Here is a 22,851-nt window from a genome sequence, read left to right as displayed (position 1 = left end):
GAGGTCAGGCTGACCGAGACCCCCAGACGTTCCATGAACACCTTCCAAACCTTGGACATGAACTGGGGACCTCGGTCGGACACTATATCCTCTGGCACCCCGTAGTGCCAGAAGACGTGAGTAAACAGGGCCTCCGCAGTCTGCAAGGCCGTGGGGAGACCGGGCAGAGGAAGGAGGCGGCAGGACCTGGAGAAGCAGTCCACAACGACCAGGTTGGTGGTGTTACCTTGGGAGAGGGGAAGATCAGTCAAAAAATCAATACTAAGGTGAGACCATGGTCGTTGTGGAACTGGTAAAGGTTGTAGCTTACCCGCTGGGAGGTGCCTAGGTGCCTTACTCTGGGCGCACACCGAGCAGGAGGAGACCCTCACGTCCTTAGCCAAGGTAGGCCATCAGTACTTTCCGATCAAGCAGCGCACTGTACGACCGATACCTGGGTGACCTGAGGAGGGTGACGTGTGTGCCCAGAAGATCAGACGATCACGGATAAGAGCAGGCACGTACCGCAGCCCAGCTGGACACTGCAGTGGAGATGGATCTGTGCGTAATGCCTGCTCTATATCCGCCTCCATCGCCCATACTACCGGCGCCACAATGCAGGAGGCCGGGAGTATGGGGGTGTTGTCTCAGGGCCTCTCCTCTGTGTCATACAGCTGGGACAGTGCGTCTGCCTTCACGTTCCTCGTACCCGGAATGTATGACAGTGTAAAATCAAACCGGGTGAAGAATAGGGCCCACCTTGCCTGGCGAGGATTCAGCCTCCTCGCTGCCCGGATGTACTCCAGATTACGGTGGTCCGTCCAGACGAGGAAAGGGTGTTTCGCCCCTTCGAGCCAATGCCTCCACACGGTCAAAGCTCGGACAATAGCCAACAGCTCCCAATCACCAACGTCGTAGTTCTGCTCCGCCGGGCTGGACTTCTTAGAGAAGAAGGCACAGGGGGGGAGCTTGGGTGGCGTGCCCGAGTGTTGGGACAGGACAGCGCCTATCCCTACCTCGGACGCATCCACCTCCACTACGAACGGTAGTGATGGATCGGGGTGAGCCAGTACCGGAGCTGAGGTGATCAGATCCCGCAGTCTCCTGAAGGCCAGGTCAGCCTCAGCAGACCAGTGGAGCCGGGACGGCCCACCCTTCAATAGGGATGTAATGGGAGCTGCAACCTTGCCAAACCCCGGATGAACCTCCGATAGTAGTTGTCAAAGCTAAGGAAGCGCTGCACATCCTTCAGATGGCTGACATGTGTGGAGATCTCCTGGCGGAGTTGTGTGGCCTCTTCTGTCAGGGTGCTGAGCTCCAGGTCCTTAGCTGCCTGGAGGGCCACCATCTCCAGAGTGGCCTCCTCTCTAGCTCTCTCCTCCTTCACTGTCAGCTCTTTCAGGGCCTACTGCTGCTCTGCCAGCCTCTGCTCTAAGGACTGAGCTCTCTGCTGCTGGAGAGTTAATGCCTCACTCAGCTCCTCCTGTTGCCTGGCCAGCTCCTCTCTCAGTGCCTCCACTGACTCCTTCTCCCTGTGGGCCTCCTGCAGTGCCTGCACCTGTAAGGCAGTGTGCTCCTCTCTCAGGAGGCTCTCGCTCTCCCTCTTCTCCACACCTGAGGTGGTAATGCGGTATCCGAGGAAGGAGACAGACTGCTGGAAAAACATACACTTCTCTGCCTTGGCATAAAGGTCATTTTCCAACAGTCGGGCCAGCACTTTGCGAACCAGGGACACATGCTCGGCGCGAGTAGCGGAATACACCAGGATGTCATCGATGTAGACCACTACACCACGATCAAGCACGTCCCGAAACACCTCGTTCACAAAGGACTGGAAGACGGATGGAGCATTCATCAAACCGTAGGGCATCACCAGGTATTCATAATGCCCTGTGGTTGTGCTGAATGCTGTCTTCCACTCATCCCCCTCCCGAACACGCATCAGGTTGTATGCACTCCTGAGATCTAGCTTAGTGAAGAAGCGCGCCCCATGCATTGACTCAATCACTGAAGGAATGAGGGGGAGAGGATAACTAAATCTAATCGTCTCCTTGTTCAGTGATCGATAATCAATGCACGGGCGCAGACCGCCGTCTTTCTTCTTCACAAAGAAGAAACTCGAGGAGGCGGGTGAAGTGGAGGGACATATGTACCCCTGGCCCAGGGACTCGGAGATGTATGTTTCCATAGCCTCCGTTTCAGGCTGCTACAGGGGGTACACATGACTCCTGGGAGGTACAGCGTCTACCCAAAGGTTTATTGCGCAATCCCCCACCCGATGAGGTGTTAATTTAGTCGCAAATCAAGGTATTCGGGGGGAATGCGCGTGGTGGAGGTACCGTCTGGACTTGCCACCGTGGTTGCACCAACGGAAACATCTAGACACCTACCCTGACACTCTCGCGACCACCCCGTGAGAGCCCTCTGCGGCCATGAGAAGGTGGGGTTGTGGAGTGCTAGCCAAGGGATACCTAATACCATAGGGAAAGCATGAGACTCAATAATCGAAAAAATAACCTGCTCACAATGTGTCTCCTGGGTGATCATGGTGACTGGTATAGTGACTTCCGTAACAAACCTGGACCCTAATGGTCGACTATCATGTGCTCTGATGGGAAGTGGAATGGATAGGGGAACCAATGAAATGCCTTGACGGAGTGCGAATGCCCTCTGGCTGCCCGCAGGTTGTCCAAATGAATGGCCATGTCCACCAGTTTATTGAAGGCAGGCTAGCTCCCGTCGGACGTCCTCCCGCAGATGGCACCGGAAATGGTCGATCAGGGCCCGCTCGTTCCACCCGGACCCCGCTGCCAGCGTCCGAAACTCCAACGCGAAGTCCTGCGCGGTCCTCGTCCCCTGCCTCATGTGGACCAGCCGCTCGCCCGCCTCTCGACCATCGGGCGGGTGATCGAAGACCGCCCGAAAGAGGCGAGCGAACTCCCCGTAGTCCTCCAACGCGGCTCCTCCTTTGTTCCACACCGCGTTGGACAACTCCAGGGCTTTCCCACAGAGGCAGGAAATTAGGATGGATACCTTCTCCCGCTCCGATGGCGCCGGCCTGATGCTGGAGAAGTACAGCTCCATTTGGAGGAGGAATCCCTGGCACAGCGCCGCCATCCCATCAAACGCCCGTGGTCGGGATATCTGGATCCCTCCGGGTCCTGGGGTGTAGGTGGCTGGATCCGGTTGGCCAGCTGGTCTCGACAGATCGGGTCCTCTCCTCTCCAGGCATTGGACGACCTGAAGAACCAGATCCGTCGCTTCCCCCAAGCTGGCCAGCATCGTGGAATGCTCTTCGCCCGCTGACTCCATAGCGGTGGGTGATTCTGTGATGAGTGTGATGAAAGGAGTCAGGCGCAGGAGGGTAATCACTGAACACAGAGTTTATTCCTTAGTTGACACACAAATGCGCTCAAATAGCGATCAACGAAACAGGCACAGGCAAACTCTAATCCCTGGCAAATACACTGTAACGGTAGAATCCAATAATACATAGGCACAGGGGAAAATCTACCCTGGCAACAAAATGTATGAGTAGCTCCACCGAGCTATACTACTCTCACAACTAACAATCACCCACAAGGACAAGGGGGCAGAGGGAACACTTATACATGGACTAATGAGGGGATTAGAACCAGGTGTGTGTGATTGACAAGACAAATGTGATGATGATTGGGGCGGCAGTGGTTAGTAAGCCGGTGACGACAAACACCGAAGCCTGCCCGAACAAGGAGGGGAGGCAGCCTCGGCCGAAGTCGTGACAGAGGGAGAGAGAGAGAGAGAGAGAGAGAGAGAGAGAGAGAGAGAGAGAGAGAGAGAGAGAGAGAGAGAGAGAGAGAGAGAGAGAGAGAGAGAGAGAGGGAGAGGAGGAGGTAGAGTGAGAGGGAGGTAGAGAGAGAGAGGGAGGTAGAGAGGGAGAGAGAGAGAGAGAGAGAGAGAGAGAGAGGATGAGGTAGAGAGAGAGAGAGGGTGGTAGAGAGAGAGAGGGGAGGAGGAGGGAGGGAGTGAGAGAGAGGGAGGTAGAGAGAGAGGGAGGTAGAGAGAGGGAGGGGAGAGAGAGGAGGAGGTAGAGAGATAGGGAGGGAGAGAGAAAGAGAAGGAGAGGGAGAGAGAAGGAGAGGTTGAGTTGATAGGGAGAGGTTGAGGTAGAGAGAGAGGGAGGTCGAGAGGAGGAGGAGGAGGGGAGCTGAGACTACAGCAGTAGCAGCTGGCATGCAGCAGCAGTGTGGTGTTTCCAGTGTGATCTCCTCTCCATGTGATATCCACCATCTGCCGTCTGCAAAACAACTCATTTATATCCCGTCACTTCCCGGGCCGCCTTTATCTATCAAGTGACCACTATGCAAATCACTCAGCTGCCTAATTACCAAACAATATGGACAACGGCTTTGGTTTTCATTATTTCCTCTCAGGCTTTTACAGACAATGGCAATTATTGGAGTCATCTGGCTTTGAGGTTTTGGAAGCTGTCTGTCTGTCTGCCACCCTGCGAGGCGATAGCGTTGGGATGGGAGCTGACTGTGTAGCTTCATACTGCCTAGTGGTGGTGGCCAGTTGATGTTGTGTCCTTTCTAACATGTGTCTGTGTGTCTATGTGTCTGTGTGTTGAAGGGAGGACATAGCTCAGCTAAATGCAACATATATGATAAGTACTAATGAAGGTATGCCTGAATACCTTGATGCCTTCATCAGATCCTCTTATTTGTACTTATTTGAATTAATTACTGTCTGTCATTAATTCAGAGACAGAAACCTAAGGTCAAGTCTGCAAAATAACAAGTGAGTCTGTGAGAGATGATATGTAGCACAAGGAAGAAAGTTTCAATGCTTCAGATAACAGACCTTCTTTCTCAAGCGCTCCAATTAGAGATAAACATAAAATCTGCATCACAAATGGCACTCTATTCCCTACACAGTGCAGTACTTTTGACAAGAGCCCTATGGAAAAAGGCTGCCTTTTGGGACGCAGCCCAAGTATAGATTTGCCTGATAATGGTTCAAGTGGTGGGATCCTGTGTATTGGTAGAAACAAGGTGGCAGCGGTGGGATCCATGTGTGGAGCTGCTCCCCGTCAAAGGTTTTCTTTTAGCTGACCCAGCCAGCCTGTCAGTTAGTCAGCCAGCCAGTCAGTCAGTTAGTCAGTCAGTCAGTCAGCCATTCTGAGTGAATGTGCTGATTGGCTCCATAACATTCTGAGATATGCTGATTGGCACCATAACATTCTGGGATGTGCTGATTGGCTCCAAACATTATGGGATGTGTTGATTGGCTCCAAAACATTTTAGGATGTGTTGATTGGCTTCAGGCAGGTTCTGGTTTATACCTGTCTGACAGGTGCAACCGCAGCGCTGACATTAACCGCTGCAATTATGGCATTAAAATGTCAAGGAATTAAAATGTCAGATTGAGAGATAATCATTCCTCTGACTAGGTGTCAGATTAGACTAGCTGATGGCTGCTGCTGTTACATGCGTCCGGGCTGTCCGGGCCGCCCGGGACGTGGTTGGCTAAGACAGGCGTCCAGGCCGTGGTTGGCTGAGGGCACAGTGACAGGTCTACTGGGCGCGCTGCTGGAACAGCAGTCCTACTGCAGCCTTGATGTCGATCCTGACAGCCTTCTCATATGGAAAACATGACAGCAGCCCCCTGATACAGACCCTGCTGTGTCACTCAGACACAAACAGACAAATTATTAATCAGTGAGGCTGTTCTCCTGCAGACAGCCAGTCACATAGCCTCCAGTTAGAAGGCCCATTACTGCCTATTGAAGGGACAAACAACATGGGGGGTGTGTTCTCCTAATGAAGGTGTTCTCCTAATGACAGAAGCTTTGAAGCTGCTTTCATTAATGCTCTCTACAGTCACCTTGCTATTGTAGCAGCGCTGGCATGCTAGTGTTTAAATAGTTGACCTTAACTATAATAAGATCCCTTGATAAGCTTTACATACCTTAAAATATACAGATTACTGGTGATGGTAGCTGTGGTTGTGACAACATTGTTAGAGACAAGCCGATGTACTTCTACATACAGTAGTTCACATGTCAACTCAGAGACAGTCATTCACAGAGACCCTTCAGGCTAACCTCTGTCTGTGGTAAAAGGATTACCTACAGCCAATCCACACTGGCTCATCTCAAAGTCTCTTACATTGTTCCAATGACAATGGGAAATGTTAACGTCATAACATGTTAACTTCATAACCTCACAACAAGGTTTTAATAGTGTATGAAAGGATGGAATTCAAAACATATATTTTGGCTTTGTGTGGGTGCATGTAGTGCCTTGGTTAACGTTTGTGCTTCAATGTTGATCCTTATTGATCCTTTAGAATTGAATTGTGTGATAATGAAGAACCACAGTCATCACACTTCCAGAGGAAAAGTCTGATCTCAAATACACAGAAAAACACAATCTATTCGTATGACCAATCCGTTTTGATTTGGTGTGTGGAGCATTCATTCTCTGTGAGTGAAAAGTGATGCATACCTGGCGAACAGGTGTTAGTTAGTTTCCCCTACCCAGGTACGATGAGTCAGTACTATACCACACACTATTCTGTCTGTCTCTCTGTCTGTCTGTTGTCCATCCCCCTGCCCGCCCATCCGTCCATCCATTTGTCTGCCCCCCAGTCCAAGTGATAGCTGCTGATATACCTGTGTGTTCATCCAGGCAGGTTGGTTGTTGCTGGGAGCTACATCAGCAGATAGTTACACAAATGTGTCACTTATCAGCCAAAAGACAGGCAGGGCCTTGAAGCAGGTGGGGGTCATAAACAAATGAACTGCCTGTTAAGTCTTCTAGATGGCTGTTTGAGATACAGGTGACTTTCTGACACACGGAGCGCAGAGAGGATTAGAGCTATTGGCATGTTGTTGTGATGGTCGGGAGAAAACACTTCAGATAACCTTCAATCACTCTGTTCTCTCTCTCTCGCTCTCTCTCTCTGCTCTCTTCTCTTTTTCTCTCCCTCTCTCTCTGCACTTTCTGCTCACACTCTTTCTTTGCCTGTAGAAAAGAGCAGTTATACACAGTCAAGGTTCTCTGGGGGAACCAAAATATTTTTTTCTTCTGTGTTCTGGAATAGAATGAATGGTCAGAAGAAAGGCTGATGTTTTCCACATGGCCCTCTGGTTCTTTCAAATCTCTGGATCGGATTTCGTTATGTGAACAGACTTGGTGACCCTCACCCCAGCCCTCACCTAAAATAGCTATAATGGGACTAGGTTATTACTTGACGGACTGCGTAGTAAAGAACCACTGACTGATAATGGTTGCCAAATGTGCTCGCAGCCCGATGACTTGCGGGAAACATCCCCTGGCACCCCACGATGTTCAACTGACCAGGGGGCCTCACCTCTCTGGTGCTATGCATGATGGGAAGTGACCCTGGGTTGTGGGTAGACGGTTCTGGCTAAGAATCACCTTCTACCCAGAACACACTGCTCCCACTGTGGCATGTGGTTGCCAATGGAAGCTGTAGATACTGAGTGGTGTGTACTGTCTAGTACTTTGTGTGATTTGTGTGTGCGTGTGTGTTTGCTCTCTGCCTTTGTTCCAGGCACAATAACATGGACGTGGGGCCTGCTGCAGTCCTAGCATCATGTCAGTCCAGGTTAGCGTTAGTGTGGAGGGTCTCGGGCTGGGGATGGGAATGGTTAACTGAAGCATGTTAATGGGGAAAGGGTTGTCTCTTCCATACTAACACTTGGATGACTCTGCAGGCTGAGGAGGGAGGAAGGGGGAGGGGGAGCACCCAGGCGTATTGGGTGTGCACCCCTCTCCTCCCTCTAAGCCCCTCCTCGGAGGCACGGCTGAGTTGGGATTTGCTTGCATTGTCAAGTAACGCATTGACCCATCACTTTGATGAATATAAGTAGTGACAGCAGCTCTCTCTCTCTTTCTCCTCTTCCTCTCATCTCGCTCTGTCTCCCCCTCTCTCTATTATTTCTCTCCTCCCCTTTCTCTGTCTCTCTCTCTACCCTCTCCCTCTCCCCTGCTCTCCCCCTCTCTCTCCCTATCTATCGCTGTCTCTCCCTCTCTCTCCCTCTCTCCCCCTCTCTCTCCCTCTCTATCGATGTCTCTCCCTCTCTCTCCCTCACTCTCCCTCTCTATCGCTGTCTCTCACTCTCTCTCTTTCCTCTCTCTCTCCTCCCCCCTCTCCTCCCCCTCTCGCTCTGTCTCTCTCCTCCCCCCTCTCCTCCCCCTCTCTCTCTCTTTCGCTCTCTCTCTCTCTCTCTCATCCCTCTCTCGCTCTCTTTCTCTCTCTCTCTCTCTCTCTCTTTCCTCTATCCTCTCTCTCCTTTCCCCCCCTCTCTCTCTATCCTCCCTCTCTCCTCTCCCTATCTCCCTCCCTTTCCCTCTCTCCTCTCTCCTCAGGCGATGGAGCAGCAGATTCTGATTGTTGGACAGACTCCGTCTCAGTTGCTCATCGAGCCACATCCTCCTCGCAGCTCGGCCATGCACCTGGTGAGACACACGGCATGCTGGAAAAATTATTTCCACTGCGTCTCAGTCTATCTGTGTGCGTTTGTGTCCATGCAAGTGTGTCTGTGCTTGTGTGTGCGCGTTTGTGCAGTCGTGTGTGTGTGTGTGTGTGTTTGTATGTTGTGTTTGTGGTGTGTGTGGCAGTCCCATCTCTCCATGGTGGGAGAGAGAATATGTTGTCAATAGGTTTCTCTATGCTCTCTTCTCTACCATGTTCTCCACTCCTTGTACCCACTCCTCATTTAAACTCTCATGTATGTCTGTATTCAAGCAGGTTGCAAGCACCAGCACTAAAAAGTTGAAATTTGCAATGAAAGCATCAGAAGTCAACACAGACAATACATTTACATTTTACAAACATTTTCCCCATTAAATATCAAAACCATAACATTGCCAATGCCTTACTCAGTACTATAAAATAACTACTACCAACATATTTCCCATGGCTCCATTGAATGAGGAGTTGATGTGTCTATTGTGTAGAGCAGAGGGAAGAGTGCCCCCTACTGGCCTAGTTCTACCACAGCAGTCAGCTGCTATCTGACGTGTTGTTGGTTTAGTTCTTTTTGCTATCCCCATACAGTCAATTAAACTGAGGGCCACATTTTCGTAGTGCAAAAGAATTGTGCAAAGTGCAAAAATTACCTAAATTATTTAGCACTAGGAAAATGTTGCCCTGACTGTGCTTGCAAGTGAAGATACATGTATATGGATGGACAACCCATGTCCCTGATGTTTCATGTACTATAAACAACAGTTCCATCTCATGTTTCTAACCCCTGTCTGTCTGTTGTCTGTATGTTTGTCTGCCTGTATGTCTGTATGTATGTCTGTCCTCCTCCCTCCTGTCCTCTTCCTCCCTACCCTCTCCCCTCCTCCTCTTCCTCCTCCCTGCCCTCTCCCTTCCTCCTCTTCCTCTTCCACCCCTCCTCCTCCTCATCCTCCTCCACCATGTACATGCAGCTCCTCTGTGTCTGAAACCTGTTTTACCTCCACACTAATTACCTCTCTCCATTCTGTCCCCTTCTCTCTCCTCATCCTCCTCCATCCCTCCATCCTCCATTCTCCACACCCCCTCTCTTCTTCTCTCTTCTGCTCAATAGTGTTTCCTTCCCCAGAGCCCTCTAATGTTTAAGGACCAGATGCAGCAGGATGTGATCATGGTGTTGAAGTTCCCCTCCAACTCCCCGGTGACACACGTAGCAGCCAACACCCTGCCACACCTCTCTGTCCCTGCCGCTGTCACCGTCACCTGCAGCAGACTGTTCGCTGTCAACCGCTGGCACAACACCGTCGGTGAGTGGACTACACACACACAGAGGCCAGAAAACACAGGCCAGAAAACACACACACACACACACACAAACTCATAGGCAACAGAACACACATGCTCTTGTAAAACTAATTGCGTGTTCCACCACATGTGCTACCTACCACTGCAGTGGCCCTGTAAAACCCCTCTATACCAACCAGGGTACGTCTACACACTACAGCTGTTCAGGTCTGTAGCAGCCTGGGTCTGTAGCAGCCTGGGTCTGTAGCAGCCTGGGTCCGTAGCAGCCTGGGTCCGTAGCAGCCTGGGTCCGTAGCAGCCTGGGTCCGTAGCAGCCTGGGTCCGTAGCAGCCTGGGTCTGTAGCAGCCTGGGTCCGTAGCAGCCTGGGTCCGTAGCAGCCTGGGTCCGTAGCAGCCTGGGTCTGTAGCAGCCTGGGTCTGTAGCAGCCTGGGTCTGTAGCAGCCTGGGTCTGTAGCAGCCCGGGTCTGGACAAACCAGGGTTAGCCAGCACCATTTCCACAGTCATTCATGGTTGCATCCCTAATTGCACCCGATTCCCTATATAGTCCACTTCTTTTGACCAGTGCCTTACCACTACATCATATCTACCCACCATGCTGCACCCCTTGGTCAGGTGAAGAGAGTCTGAGTGCTTCCACATGTTGGTCCTCAGGCATGTGTGAACAACATTACCCACCAATGCTCCAAGGAACACACACACACACAAGCACGCAGGCGCACAAACACATACACACACACATACGCACGCACGCAAACACACACAAATACACACTTCTCAGGAACCAAACTCACCTCAGGGTCAAGGGTCGCTGCAAAGCTTACTGGGAAATTAGGCTGCGACTGCACCACATTCTCCTCACACTTCCACATCTGTCACCGGAGCACACACTCATCACACACACACCGAGTTGAGGACCAGAGTGGAGCCTAACATTCTGTCGTTAATGACCACAGCTGCAGTTCCAATGTTTTTCTGTTGGAGAGAAGAAAAGTGTTCTGGGTTCCAACAATAATGAGCAGAATACTAAGGGCTTCATATTCCCAGCATGCTGCTGTGTTTCTGCCCTCCAGTCTCCCTCCAGGGGATCATAGCTCTACTCAGCCTGACAGTCAGGAAGTGAAATCAATAAGCTTCATGGAAACATTCATGAACCAACCTCTGACCATGGAGCAGGTGCTCAGGGTGTGTGTGTGTGGGATGTGTGTGCGCGTGCGTACCTGTGTGTGACATACATGTGTAATGTGTGTGTGTGTTTCCAGGTTTGAGAGGAGCGCCAGGTTACTCCCTAGAACAGGCCCACCACCTGCCCATAGAGATGGACCCTCTGATTGGTGAGTGTTACCCTGAGGACAGGCCAGACCATTGTACTGAATACAAACTAAGTTATCCCTCTGTGTGTGGGTGTAGCCAACAACTCTGGGAGTAATAAGCGTCAGATCACAGACCTGGTGGATCAGAGCATCCAGATCAACACACACTGTTTCGTGGTTACCGCCGACAACCGCTACATCCTGGTCTGTGGCTTCTGGGACAAGAGCTTCAGAGTCTACTCCACCGAGACAGGTAATACTAACTACCATGGTACTACTACTATAGTACCACCATAATACTACTACTATACTACTGTAATACTATATTACTACTATATTACACTGTATTACTTCCATACAGTAGGCCTACCCACATAGGTTTATATCATAATACTGTCTTTGTGCAGGTAAGCTAACCCATATAATACTACAGACCTTATAATACTACTACCTTATTACTATAGTACATCTACATTACTTTATATTGCTCTCTCTGTCCTGCAGGTAAGCTGACCCAGATAGTGTTTGGCCACTGGGACGTGGTGACGTGTCTGGCCAGGTCAGAGAGCTACATCGGGGGAGACTGCTACATCGTGTCAGGGTCCAGAGACGCTACGCTGCTACTGTGGTACTGGAGCGGACGGCACCACATCATAGGAGACAACCCCAACAACAGTAAGTCAGAACACACACTCACATGCACACACACACAGACAGACAGAGAGACAGACATACACAAACACACACAGACAGACAGAGAGACAGACATACACAAACACAGTGTAACAGTCCTGTCCATGAGCTGTAGCAAGTAGCTGCCCTCTGTCCAAGGGTAGAGAGAGGAAGCTCTTCATATCAGCTCAAATGAATTACAGCACCTCATAGTGGAGCTGGAGTTTATAAAGGTAGATTATTATATTAAAAGCAGCATTCTTTGATCAGCAGTGAAAATCCTGGTTTCCATTATTGTTAGCGAATAATGGACAGAGATAGGTAGCAGGGCTGGCGCCGGAACGAATCAGTTGGACTGGCATTTGATTTCTATAGGCAGCCCGTTTTTTCCCCAATTTTGTTCATGTGTCATAATAAAGACTATAGGCAGCTTGTGAGTTTCAAGTTTGGGGAAGATAACAATTTATCCTATTATTTCGACCTATCTGCGTGCCAGTTTTTATGCGCATTTTTGTGGAACACTTTTACTTCAATAATAACGTTTTAGTTTCTTAAAATTATTGTAATATAGTTAATCATAAAAATCTGAAATAAAATGCAAAAAATCTCAAAGTAAACATTTTACTAATGCAAGAGCACCAGCCTTTGCCATATGGACACATTGATACACCGTGAACCATTGGCGGCTAAAGAAATTAGAGCATAGAACTCAGAGATAGCCTATAGCCAATGCAGCAGTAGGCCAATAACTTCCATCATCAACTAAGTAAAATACATAGGCCTAAAGCCGAAAAATAAAAACAGTAGAAAATGTCCGGATGAAAATGTAGGTTCTTTCAATCGCATTAATCTCTCTTCTCCGCCTGTCTGCCTCCCTTTCTGTCTGTCTTGACTTGAGCTATCACTAGTGAAGTGCAACATTGTATCAACTCAGCAGGTTGGCGTGCTCAGGCGCGTGCGCTCCCTCAATTAATTGCAAAGTCCCTCTTTGCCATGAAAATGAACTTAATCCCAAAAAAAACATTTCCACTGCATTTCAGCCCTGCCACAATAGGACCAGCTGCCATCATGTCAGTGATTCTCTCGTTAACACAGGTGAGAGTGTTGACGAGGACAAGGCTGGAGATCACTCTGTCATGCTGATTGAGTTAGAATAACAGACTGGAAGCTTTAGAAGGAGGGTGTTGCTTGAAATCATTGTTCTTCCTCTGTTAACCATGGTTACCTGCAAGGAAACACATGCCGTCATCATTGCTTTGCACAAAAAGGGCTTCACAGGCAAGGATATTGCTGCTAGTAAGATTGCACCTAAATCAACAATTTTTCGGATCATCAAGAACTTCAAGGAGAGAGGTTCAATTGTTGTGAATAAGGCGTCAGGGCACCCAAGAAAGTCCAGCAAGCGCCAGGACCGTCTCCTAAAGTTGATTCAGCTGCGGGATCGGGGCACCACCAGTGCAGAGCTTGCATGAAAAAAATTATAATTATACACTCAGGATAAGAGCGTCTGCTAAATGACTAAAATGTAAATGTAAAATGAATGGCAGCAGGCAGGTGTGAGAGCATCTGCACGCACAGTGAGGCAAAGACTTTTGGAGGATGGCCTGGTGTCAAGAAGGGCAGCAAAGAAGCCACTTCTCTCCAGGAAAAACATCAGGGACAGACTGATATTCTGCAAAAGGTACAGGGATTTTCTCTGATGAATCCCCTTTCCGATTGTTTGGGGCATCCGGAAAACACCTTGTTCGGAGAAGACAAGCGGAGAAGACAAGGTGAGTGCTACCATCAGTCCTGTGTCATGCCAACAGTAAAGCATCCTGAGACCATTCATGTGTGGGGTTGCTTCTCAACCAAGGGAGTGGGCTCACTCACAATTTTGCCTAAGAACACAGCCATGAATAAAGAATGGTACCAACACATCCTCCGAGAGCAACTTCTCCCAACCATCCAAGAACAGTTTGGTGACGACCAATGCCTTTTCCAGCATGATGGAGCACCTTGCCATAAGGCAAAAGTGATAACTAAGTGGCTCGGGGAAGAAAATATTGAAATGTTGGGTCCATGGCCAGGAAACTCCCCAGACCTTAATCCCATTGAGAACTTGTGGTCGATCCTCAAGAGGCGGGTGGACAAACAGAAACCCACAAATTCTGACAAACTCATTGATTATGCAAGTATGGGCTGCCATCAATCAGGATGTGGCCCAGAAGTTAATTGACAGCATGCCAGGGCGGATTGCAGAGGTCTTGAAAAAAAGGGTCAACACTGCAAATATTGACTCTTCGCATAAACTTAATGTAATTGTCAATAAAAGCATTTGACACTTATGGAATGCTTGTAATTATACTTCAGAATACCATAGTAACATCTGACAAAAATATCTCATAACACTGAAGCAGCGAACTTTGTGAAGACCAATACTTGTGTCATTCTCAAAACTTTTGACCACAACTGTGTATGTAGCTCATGTATCTGATGCTGTCTGGCCAGAAAAAGTATAACATGCCATACTCCTTTTGTCAGACAGCATCAGATACATGGTTTACACATACAGAGACAGAGGGTCGCTGTTTTGCTCGCTCGGATGCTTATCTGAGATTAATGCATCTTTCTGTCTGCGCGCATCTCGGTCAAATAAATGATCATTATTTCAATATTTTATTTGGAAGGGAAAGGGCGGGCCAGGCTCTCTAGGGCCCGCCTATAACACCAGCCCTGACAGGGAGGAGCATCTACTGTATATGCACCTATATGTGTGTGTTGCTTTCCAGTAAAATACTCCAGATGTCTTGCTATTCAGCTCCAGAGTGTGATTTGATTTCTGCTGCTCTTCACACTTAGTTCCTCATACTCACTGGTTATCTGTGTTCAAAACAAACACTTCACCATTTGTATGTCTTGGACATAATAACAGTGTGTGTGTGTTTGTGTGTGTGCGTGTATGTGTGTGTAAGAGTGTGTGTGCGTGTTCGTATGTATACTGTATTTGTGCGTACTGTGCATGAACTGGTGTCATATGGGGCTGTGGTTGAGGTGAGTGTTTTCTCATTATCTTCACTGAAGCTAATTAAGAATTTCAGCTTGGTTTGTTCCAATTAGTAGAGGGGGCCACGGCACTATACTGCAGGAGAAACTCCCATGGTACACACACACACACACACACACACACTGCTTACTGTACTGTGCACCTTCCCTAACAAAGGAAGGTTACTTCTATGGAGAGAACTTCAACTAATCATATTCCATATCAATCAAACCAGGTTGTTTGATATCAGTTTTTTCAGAGTGAACATTTAATCAGTTCTTCACTATTGATGAAACACATAGTAGTCTTCAGTAGCTACCTATATGAGCTATTTAGTTGTATTATTTATAAAGCAGTTAGTCATAATTTATGATACAATTTCAAGATTAACAATAATACTTTTTGTCAGACTTCAGTTCACAGCACTCTAGGTAGGAGAGTATTATATTATTCATATTTGACAGAGTTGAAGATGTTGTAACCTTCGGCAGGGTGAGAACAGTGTCCTCTAATGTACATCCTGCATGTGTCCTAAACACCTGGGGCCTCATTTATCAAAGGTCTGTGCGCAGTCAGCGCACAGAAAATACTCTAAACCTTGCGTGCGCCAGTTTTCCCGCAAAGGTTGGTATTTATCCATTTTGAACTTGACGGGAAAGTTTGCGTATCTCCACGCAAATCTCAGATCATGAGTATGCACAACGTCTAGTGGTTGATCAACTGTATTGCAAGCAAATATTGTTATTTTGAGGAAAATGGAGGCGTTTGATGCACAGGAATGATAATAATGGTAGGCTAATAAAAACATTAAAACATATGCCTAATGATGAAACAGATGCATTTGCCATTGGTAAGGAGATCTCATAGCAACATGTAGACTAATGTGTTTCTTTTACTTTTATTATATAGGCCTAAATCATAATCATATTGCAGGACGTCTCTCCTTTTCTGACATGACTGGTTTATTCCCGCTACATAACAAATACTATGCTACCATTTATCCATGGCTCATTCTCATTCTGCCCATCCCTCTACATAAATGTGATCAAATACGCCAGACTTTAGTGAGAAATGTACGCATTGTTGATCAATGAGGCCCCTGGTCATTAAAATAACTTCCAGCTCAATTCCCCCCCTGCCTCTCAGGCCCAGCTCGGCCCATACTACCGCAATGTGAGGCAGTGTGGGGAGGTAGAGGTGGGGTGGTTGTGTTGGCTGGCTGGCTGAGTGGGGGGGGGGGGGGCTGGGGGGCTCAAGCCCCTGGGGGTTTGGGGGCTGGGGGGCTCAGTGCAGGCGGATTTAATATTTTGTAGGGCAGGTGAGCTGGATGAGTCCGTGGTCTCTCTGGAGGACTTATTTGACACATGTCCCATCAGCCACCTCACCTCACCGCTGTCCTGGGACTGACAGGTCTGCTCTGGTCCTACTCTCTAAGGGACTGGAGAAGAGAGAGGGGTGAAAGGGAGGAGAGGGGGAGAGGGGAGAAGAAAGAGGGATGAGAGGAGAGAGGGAGGAAAGGACATATGGGGTGAAAGGAGAGGGGGTGAAAGGGAGTAGAGGGCAGGAGAGGAGAGTTTAGTTGCTCCTAATAAGTACATTCTCCAGTTAAGTGTGCTCTGTTGCAACAATCCCAAGCCATGTTGTTAATAAAACCCAACTATTGTGTTGTGTTCCAGGTGACTACCCGGCACCGCGAGCTGTGCTGACCGGCCATGACCATGAGGTGGTGTGTGTCTCTGTGTGTGCCGAGCTGGGACTGGTCATCAGTGGAGCCAAAGGTCAGCAGAGACAGCTTGAGTCCCAAATGGCACTCTATTCCCTGTGTAGTGTACTTCTTTTGACCAGGGCCCATAGGGCTCTGTTCCAAAGAAGTGCACTACAGTTTAATCTCCTTCATCTAATAATAATAATTCATCTTGTTTATAAAGTGCTTTTCTCGCACCCAAGGCACTATAGAAAATAAGTACTATAAAATCGAAGTAACAGTATAAAAAAAAACATACACTATATATACAAAAATATGTGGACACTCCTTGAAATTAGTGGATTCGGGTATGTCAGCCACACCCGTTGCTGACAGGTGTATAAAATCGAGCTCGATTTTATACACTTGTCAGCAACGGGTTTGGCTGAAATAGCTGAATCCACTAATTTGAAGGTGTGTCCACATACTTTTGTATATATAGTATATGTGAGTTGGCTGATAGGACTGTAATGTCACATGCCACAGTACATAGTTGAGATATCTCAGTTAGGAGTGGAATGTTGAGTAACATTCTTGAAATAGTGTGTGCATGCATCCGTGCGTGTTTGTGTGTAACTCTATCTTGCTCTCCCTCCAGAGGGTCCATGTCTTGTCCACACTATAACAGGGGACCTGCTGCGGGCCCTGGAGGGCCCAGATAACTGCCTGTGTCCCCGCCTCATATCGGTGTCCAGCGAGGGCCACTGTATCATCTGCTACGAGAGAGGACGCTTCTGTAACTTCAGCATCAACGGAAAACTACTGGCTCAGATGGAGGTCAACGACTCAACACGGGTAAGCCCACAGATACAGTATGTGCCTAGTGAAAGTCTACACACGCCTTGCACAGTCTTCACATTTTGCGGTCTTAAAATTCTATCAAAAAAAGGTATTCAATTGGGGGGGTTCCACCAATCTACAGAACCTACTCCACATTTTCAAAGTGAAAGAGAATTATAGAACATTCTACAAATTAATAATAATATACAGTACCAGTCAAAAGTTTGGACACACCTACTCATTCATTTATTTTTACTATTTTCTACATTGTAGAATAATAGTGAAGACATCAAAACAATGAAATAACACATATGGAATTATGTAGTAATATATTTGAGATTCTTCAAAAAAGCCACCCTTTGCCTTGATGACAGCTTTGCACACTCTTGGCATTCTCTCAACCAGTTTCATGAGGTAGTCACCTGGAATATATTTCATTTAACAGGTGTGCCTTGTTAAAAGTTCATTTGTGGAATTTCTTTCCTTCTTAATGCGTTTCAGCCAATCAGTTGTGTTGTGACAAGGTAGGGGAGGTATACAGAAGATAGCCCTATTTGGTAAAAGACCAAGTCCATATTAGGGCAAGAACAGCTCAAATAAGCAAAGTGAAACGACAGTCCATCATTACTTTAAGACATGAAGGTCAGTCAATCTGGAAAATTTAAAGAACTGTCGCAAAAACCATCAAGTGCTATGATGAAACTGGCTCTCATGAGGACCACCACAGGAAAGGAAGACCCAGTTACCTCTGCTGCAGAGGATAAGTTCATTAGAGTTAACTGCACCTCAGATTGCAGCCCAAATAAATGCTTCACAGAGTTCAAGTAACAGACACATCTCAACATCAACTGTTCAGAGGAGATTGTGTGAATCAGGCCTTCATGGTAGAATTGATGCAAAGAAACCACTACTAAAGGACACCAATAATAAGAAGAGACTTGTTTGGGCCAAGAAACACGAGCAATGGACATTAGACCGGTGATATTTTTGGTTCCAACCGCCATGTCTTTGTGAGACGCAAAGTAGGTGAATGGATTATCTCTGCTTGTGTGGTTCCCACCGTGAAGCATGGAGGAGGAGGTGTGGTGGTGTGGGGGTGCTTTGCTGGTGACACTGTCTGTGATTTATTTAGAATTCAAGGCACACTTAACCAGCATGGCTACCACAGCATTCTGCAACAATACGCCATCCCATCTGGTTTGCGCTTAGTGGGACTATTATTTGTTTTTCAACAGGACAATGACCCAAAACAAGGCTATTTGACCAAGAAGGAGAGCGATGGAGTGCTGCATCAGATGACCTGGCCTCCACAATCACCCGACCTCAACCGAATTTAGATGGTTTGGGATGCGTTGGACCGCAGAGTGAAGGAAAAGCAGCCAACAAGTGCTCAGCATATGTGGGAACTCCTTCAAGACTGTTGGAAAAGCATTCTTCATGAAGCTGGTTGAGAGAATGCCAAGAGTGTGCAAAGCTGTCATCAAGGCAAAGGGTGGCTACGTTGAAGAATATAAAATCTAAAATATATTTTGATTTGTTTAACACTTTTTGGGTTACTACATGATTCCGTATGTGTTATTTCATAGTTTGGATGTCTTCACTATTATTCTACAATGTAGAAAATAGTACAAATAAAGAAAAACCCTTGAATGAGTAGGTGTATCCAAACTTTTGACTGGTACTGCATATATTTTTTAAAATTAAGATATCTTGATTGCATGTCTTCACACCCCTTGGTGGAAGCACCTTTGGCAGCCATTATAGCTGTGAGTCATTTTGAATGAGATTCCACCAACTTTGCACAACGTATAGGGCAACATAAATATATTTTTACATCTAGCTCAAGCTCAGTACATTTGGTTGGGAATCATTGCTGGACAGCAATATTCAAACCTAGTGCACTAGGGTCTAAATGTCTAAAGTAGTTTACTACATAGGGATTAGGGTCTAAATGTCTAAAGTAGTTTACTACATAGGGCCTAGGGTCTAAATGTCTAAAGTAGTTTACTACATAGGGCCTAGGGTCTAAATGTCTAAATTAGTTTACTACATAGGGCCTAGGGTCTAAATGTCTAAAGTAGTTTACTACATAGGGCCTAGGGTCTAAATGTCTAAAGTAGTTTACTACATAGGGCCTAGGGTCTAAATGTCTAAAGTAGTTTACTACATAGGGCCTAGGGTCTAAATGTCTAAAGTAGTTTACTACATAGGGCCTAGGGTCTAAATGTCTAAAGTAGTTTACTACATAGGGCCTAGGGTCTAAATGTCTAAAGTAGTTTACTACATAGGGCCTAGGGTCTAAATGTCTAAAGTAGTTTACTACATAGGGCCTAGGGTCTAAATGTCTAAAGTAGTTTACTACATAGGGCATAGGGTCTAAATGTCTAAAGTAGTTTACTACATAGGGCCTAGGGTCTAAATGTCTAAAGTAGTTTACTACATAGGGCCTAGGGTATAAATGTCTAAAGTAGTTTACTACATAGGGCCTAGGGTCTAAATGTCTAAAGTAGTTTACTACATAGGGCCTAGGGTCTAAATGTCTAAAGTAGTTTACTACATAGGGCCTAGGGTCTAAATGTCTAAAGTAGTTTACTACATAGGGCCTAGGGTATAAATGTCTAAAGTAGTTTACTACATAGGGCCTAGGGTATAAATGTCTAAAGTAGTTTACTACATAGGGCCTAGGGTCTAAATGTCTAAAGTAGTTTACTACATAGGGCCTAGGGTCTAAATGTCTAAAGTAGTTTACTACATAGGGCCTAGGGTCTAAATGTCTAAAGTAGTTTACTACATAGGGCCTAGGCTGTGATTTGAGGTAGATGATGTTGTTATGATTATTTATTTATTTGTATGTTATTTATTTTATTTCTTATTATATAATTATTATGATGTGCTCCCTAGGCCATTATGCTGAGTAGTGATGGTCAGAACCTGGTGACAGGAGGAGACAACGGGGTGGTGGAGGTGTGGCAGGCCTGTGACTTCAAACAACTCTACATCTACCCAGGCTGTGATGCTGGTGTCCGCGCCATGGACCTCTCTCACGACCAGAGGTTAGTTCTGTTAGTCCTCCTAGTCAGGTTGCCTCTACTACAGGATCAATTGTGTGTGTGTGTGTGTGTGTGTGTGTGTGTGTGTGTGTGTGTGTGTGTGTGTGTGTGTGTGTGTGTGTGTGTGTGTGTGTGTGTGTGTGTGTGTGTGTGTGTGTGTGTGTGGTTGTAGAGCGGTATGTAGGCTGTAGAACACTGAAAGGGCCTGTGTGTTTAATGCTTGTCAGGGTACATTTGGGAAAATGGAACGTTCGCAGTTCAGTGAGCTTTGTTTTCTTTAAATAGAACCGGTTGCCATAGAGACAACAAAATTGCAGTGAAAGGTTCTGAAAGCACACTTGCCTTGGAGCAATACAGAAGCGTCACTTTCCTCACACAAACATACATAAACACACACACCACACACTCACTCACACACATACACAAACACACACACACCTATTGTGTTGATGTTAGTAAAGTAGATTCATGTTTGGGAAATAACTAATAAAATACAATACATTAATCTAATTATTAGTGGGTCATATAGAGGTAAATTGTTTTGATGAACATACTGTATTGTGTGTGTGTGTGTGTGTGTCCCCCTCCCCCCAGGACTCTCATCACTGGCATGGCATCCGGTAGCATTGTGGCGTTCAACATCGACTTCAACCGGTGGCACTACGAGCACCAGAACAGATACTGAGGGTTACAAAGACAGAGGCAGTACAACATGGCTGCTGTTTTGGAGGACACCTGGACACCACTGTTAACTACTGTTAACCAACTATACAGGTTAGCTGCTGTTAACTACCTACACAAGTTAACTAGGGTTAACTAACTCCCGGTATAAGAGTTAACTAATGTTAACTAACCGTACAGGTCAACTACAAGTTAACTACAGGTTAACTAACTAACCATAAACTGTTTACCAGATTAGTAATACAGTGTAGGAATTCAGTGGGGTCCGAAATTATTGACACCCTTGATGAAGATTAACAATAATGACTGTATAAAATAAATAATTCAAAAACTGAGCTATATTACAGTTGAAGTTGGAAGTTTACATACACCTTAGCCAAAAACATTTTAGCTCAGTTTTTCTCAATTCCTGACATTTAATCCTAGTAAAAATTCCCTTTCTTTGGTCAGTTAGGATCACCACTTTATTTTAAGAATGTGAAATGTCAGAATAATAGTAGAGATAATTATTTCTTTCAGCTTTTATTTCTTTCATCACATTCCCAGTGGGTCAGAAGTTTACATACACTCAATTAGTATTTGGTAGCATTGCCTTTAAATTGTTTAACTTGGGTCAAACGTTTCGGGTAGCCTTCCACAAGCTTCCCACAATAGGTTGGGTGAATTTTGGCCCATTCCTCCTGACAGAGCTGGTGTAACTGAGTCAGGTTTGTAGGCCTCCTTGCTCTCACACGCTTTTTCAGTTCTGCCCACAAATGTTCTATAGGATTGAGGTCAGGGCTTTGTGATGGCCACTCCAATACCTTGACTTTGTTGTCCTTAAGCCATTTTGCCACAACTTTGGAAGTATGCTTGGGGTCATTGTCCATTTGGAAGACCCATTTGCGACCAAGCTTTAACTTCCTGACTGATGTCTTGAGATGTTGCTTCAATATATCCACATAATTTTCCTTCCTCATGATGCCATCCATTTTGTGAAGTGCACCAGTCCCTCCTGCAGCAAAGCACCCCAACTGCAGCAAAGCACCCCCACAGCCAGGGTGGCAGGTAGCTTAGTGGTTAAGAGCGTTGTGCCAGGAACCGAAAGGTCGCTGGTTCTAACCCCCGAGCCGACTAGGTGAAAAATCTGTCGATGTGCCCTTGAGCAAGGCACTTAACCCGAATTGCTCCTGTAAGTCGCTCTAGATAAGAGCGTCTGCTAAATGACAAAAACTAAAAACTATGATGCTGCCACCCCCGTGCTTCACGGTTGGGAGGGTGTTCTTCGGCTTGCAAGGTCCCCCTTTATCCTCCAAACATAACAATGGTCGTTATGGCCAAACAGTTCTATTTTTGTTTCATCAGACCAGAGGACATTTCTCCAAAAAGTATGATCTTTGTCCCCATGTGCAGTTGCAAACCGTAGTCTGGCCTTTTTATGGCGGTTTTGGAGCAGTGGCTTCTTACTTGCTGTTCTGGGATTGATTTGCACTTTTCGCACCAAAGTACGTTCATCTCTAGGAGACAGAATGCGTCTCGTTCCTGAGCGGTATCACGGCTACGTGGTCCCATGGTGTTTATACTTGCATACTATTGTTTGCACAGATGAACGTAGTACCTTCAGGCGTTTGGAAATTGCTCCCAAGGACGAACCAGACTTGTGGAGGTCTTGGCTGATTTCTTTAGATTTTCCCATGATTTCAAGCAAAGAGGCACTGAGTTTGAAGGTAGGCCTTGAGATACATCCACAGGTACACCTCCAATTGACTCAAATGATGTCAATTAGCCTTTCAGAAGCTTCTAAAGCCATGACATCATTTTCTGGAATTTTCCAAGCTATTTAAAGGCA

The 22,851-nt window shown here is 46.8% G+C and overlaps 1 protein-coding gene across 4 annotated transcripts in view; it reads left to right on the top strand.

Moving 5' to 3' along the window:
* The window catches only part of LOC121565588 (neurobeachin-like), a 300,567-nt gene extending 279,220 nt beyond the window's left edge, over positions 1-21,347 (top strand). For 3 of the 4 annotated variants that reach the window (XM_045213661.1, XM_045213660.1, XM_045213658.1), the window contains 9 exons: positions 8,358-8,447; positions 9,569-9,761; positions 11,021-11,092; positions 11,169-11,324; positions 11,576-11,746; positions 16,445-16,546; positions 17,111-17,307; positions 20,194-20,345; positions 20,937-21,347. In XM_045213661.1, the coding sequence (XP_045069596.1) occupies positions 8,358-8,447; positions 9,569-9,761; positions 11,021-11,092; positions 11,169-11,324; positions 11,576-11,746; positions 16,445-16,546; positions 17,111-17,307; positions 20,194-20,345; positions 20,937-21,027 (1,224 nt within the window). In that variant the 3' untranslated portion in view covers positions 21,028-21,347. Of the gene's footprint in view, positions 1-8,357; positions 8,448-9,428; positions 9,762-11,020; positions 11,093-11,168; positions 11,325-11,575; positions 11,747-16,444; positions 16,547-17,110; positions 17,308-20,193; positions 20,346-20,936 lie in introns of those variants that run through there. The other variant, XM_045213667.1, reaches the window with a different exon arrangement.
* The last annotated feature ends 1,504 nt before the right edge of the window (positions 21,348-22,851 follow it).

This window comes from Coregonus clupeaformis, chromosome 5, assembly GCF_020615455.1.
Source record: "Coregonus clupeaformis isolate EN_2021a chromosome 5, ASM2061545v1, whole genome shotgun sequence".
Taxonomy (NCBI): domain Eukaryota; kingdom Metazoa; phylum Chordata; class Actinopteri; order Salmoniformes; family Salmonidae; genus Coregonus; species Coregonus clupeaformis.
This window is presented reverse-complemented; position numbering and strand designations above follow the sequence as displayed.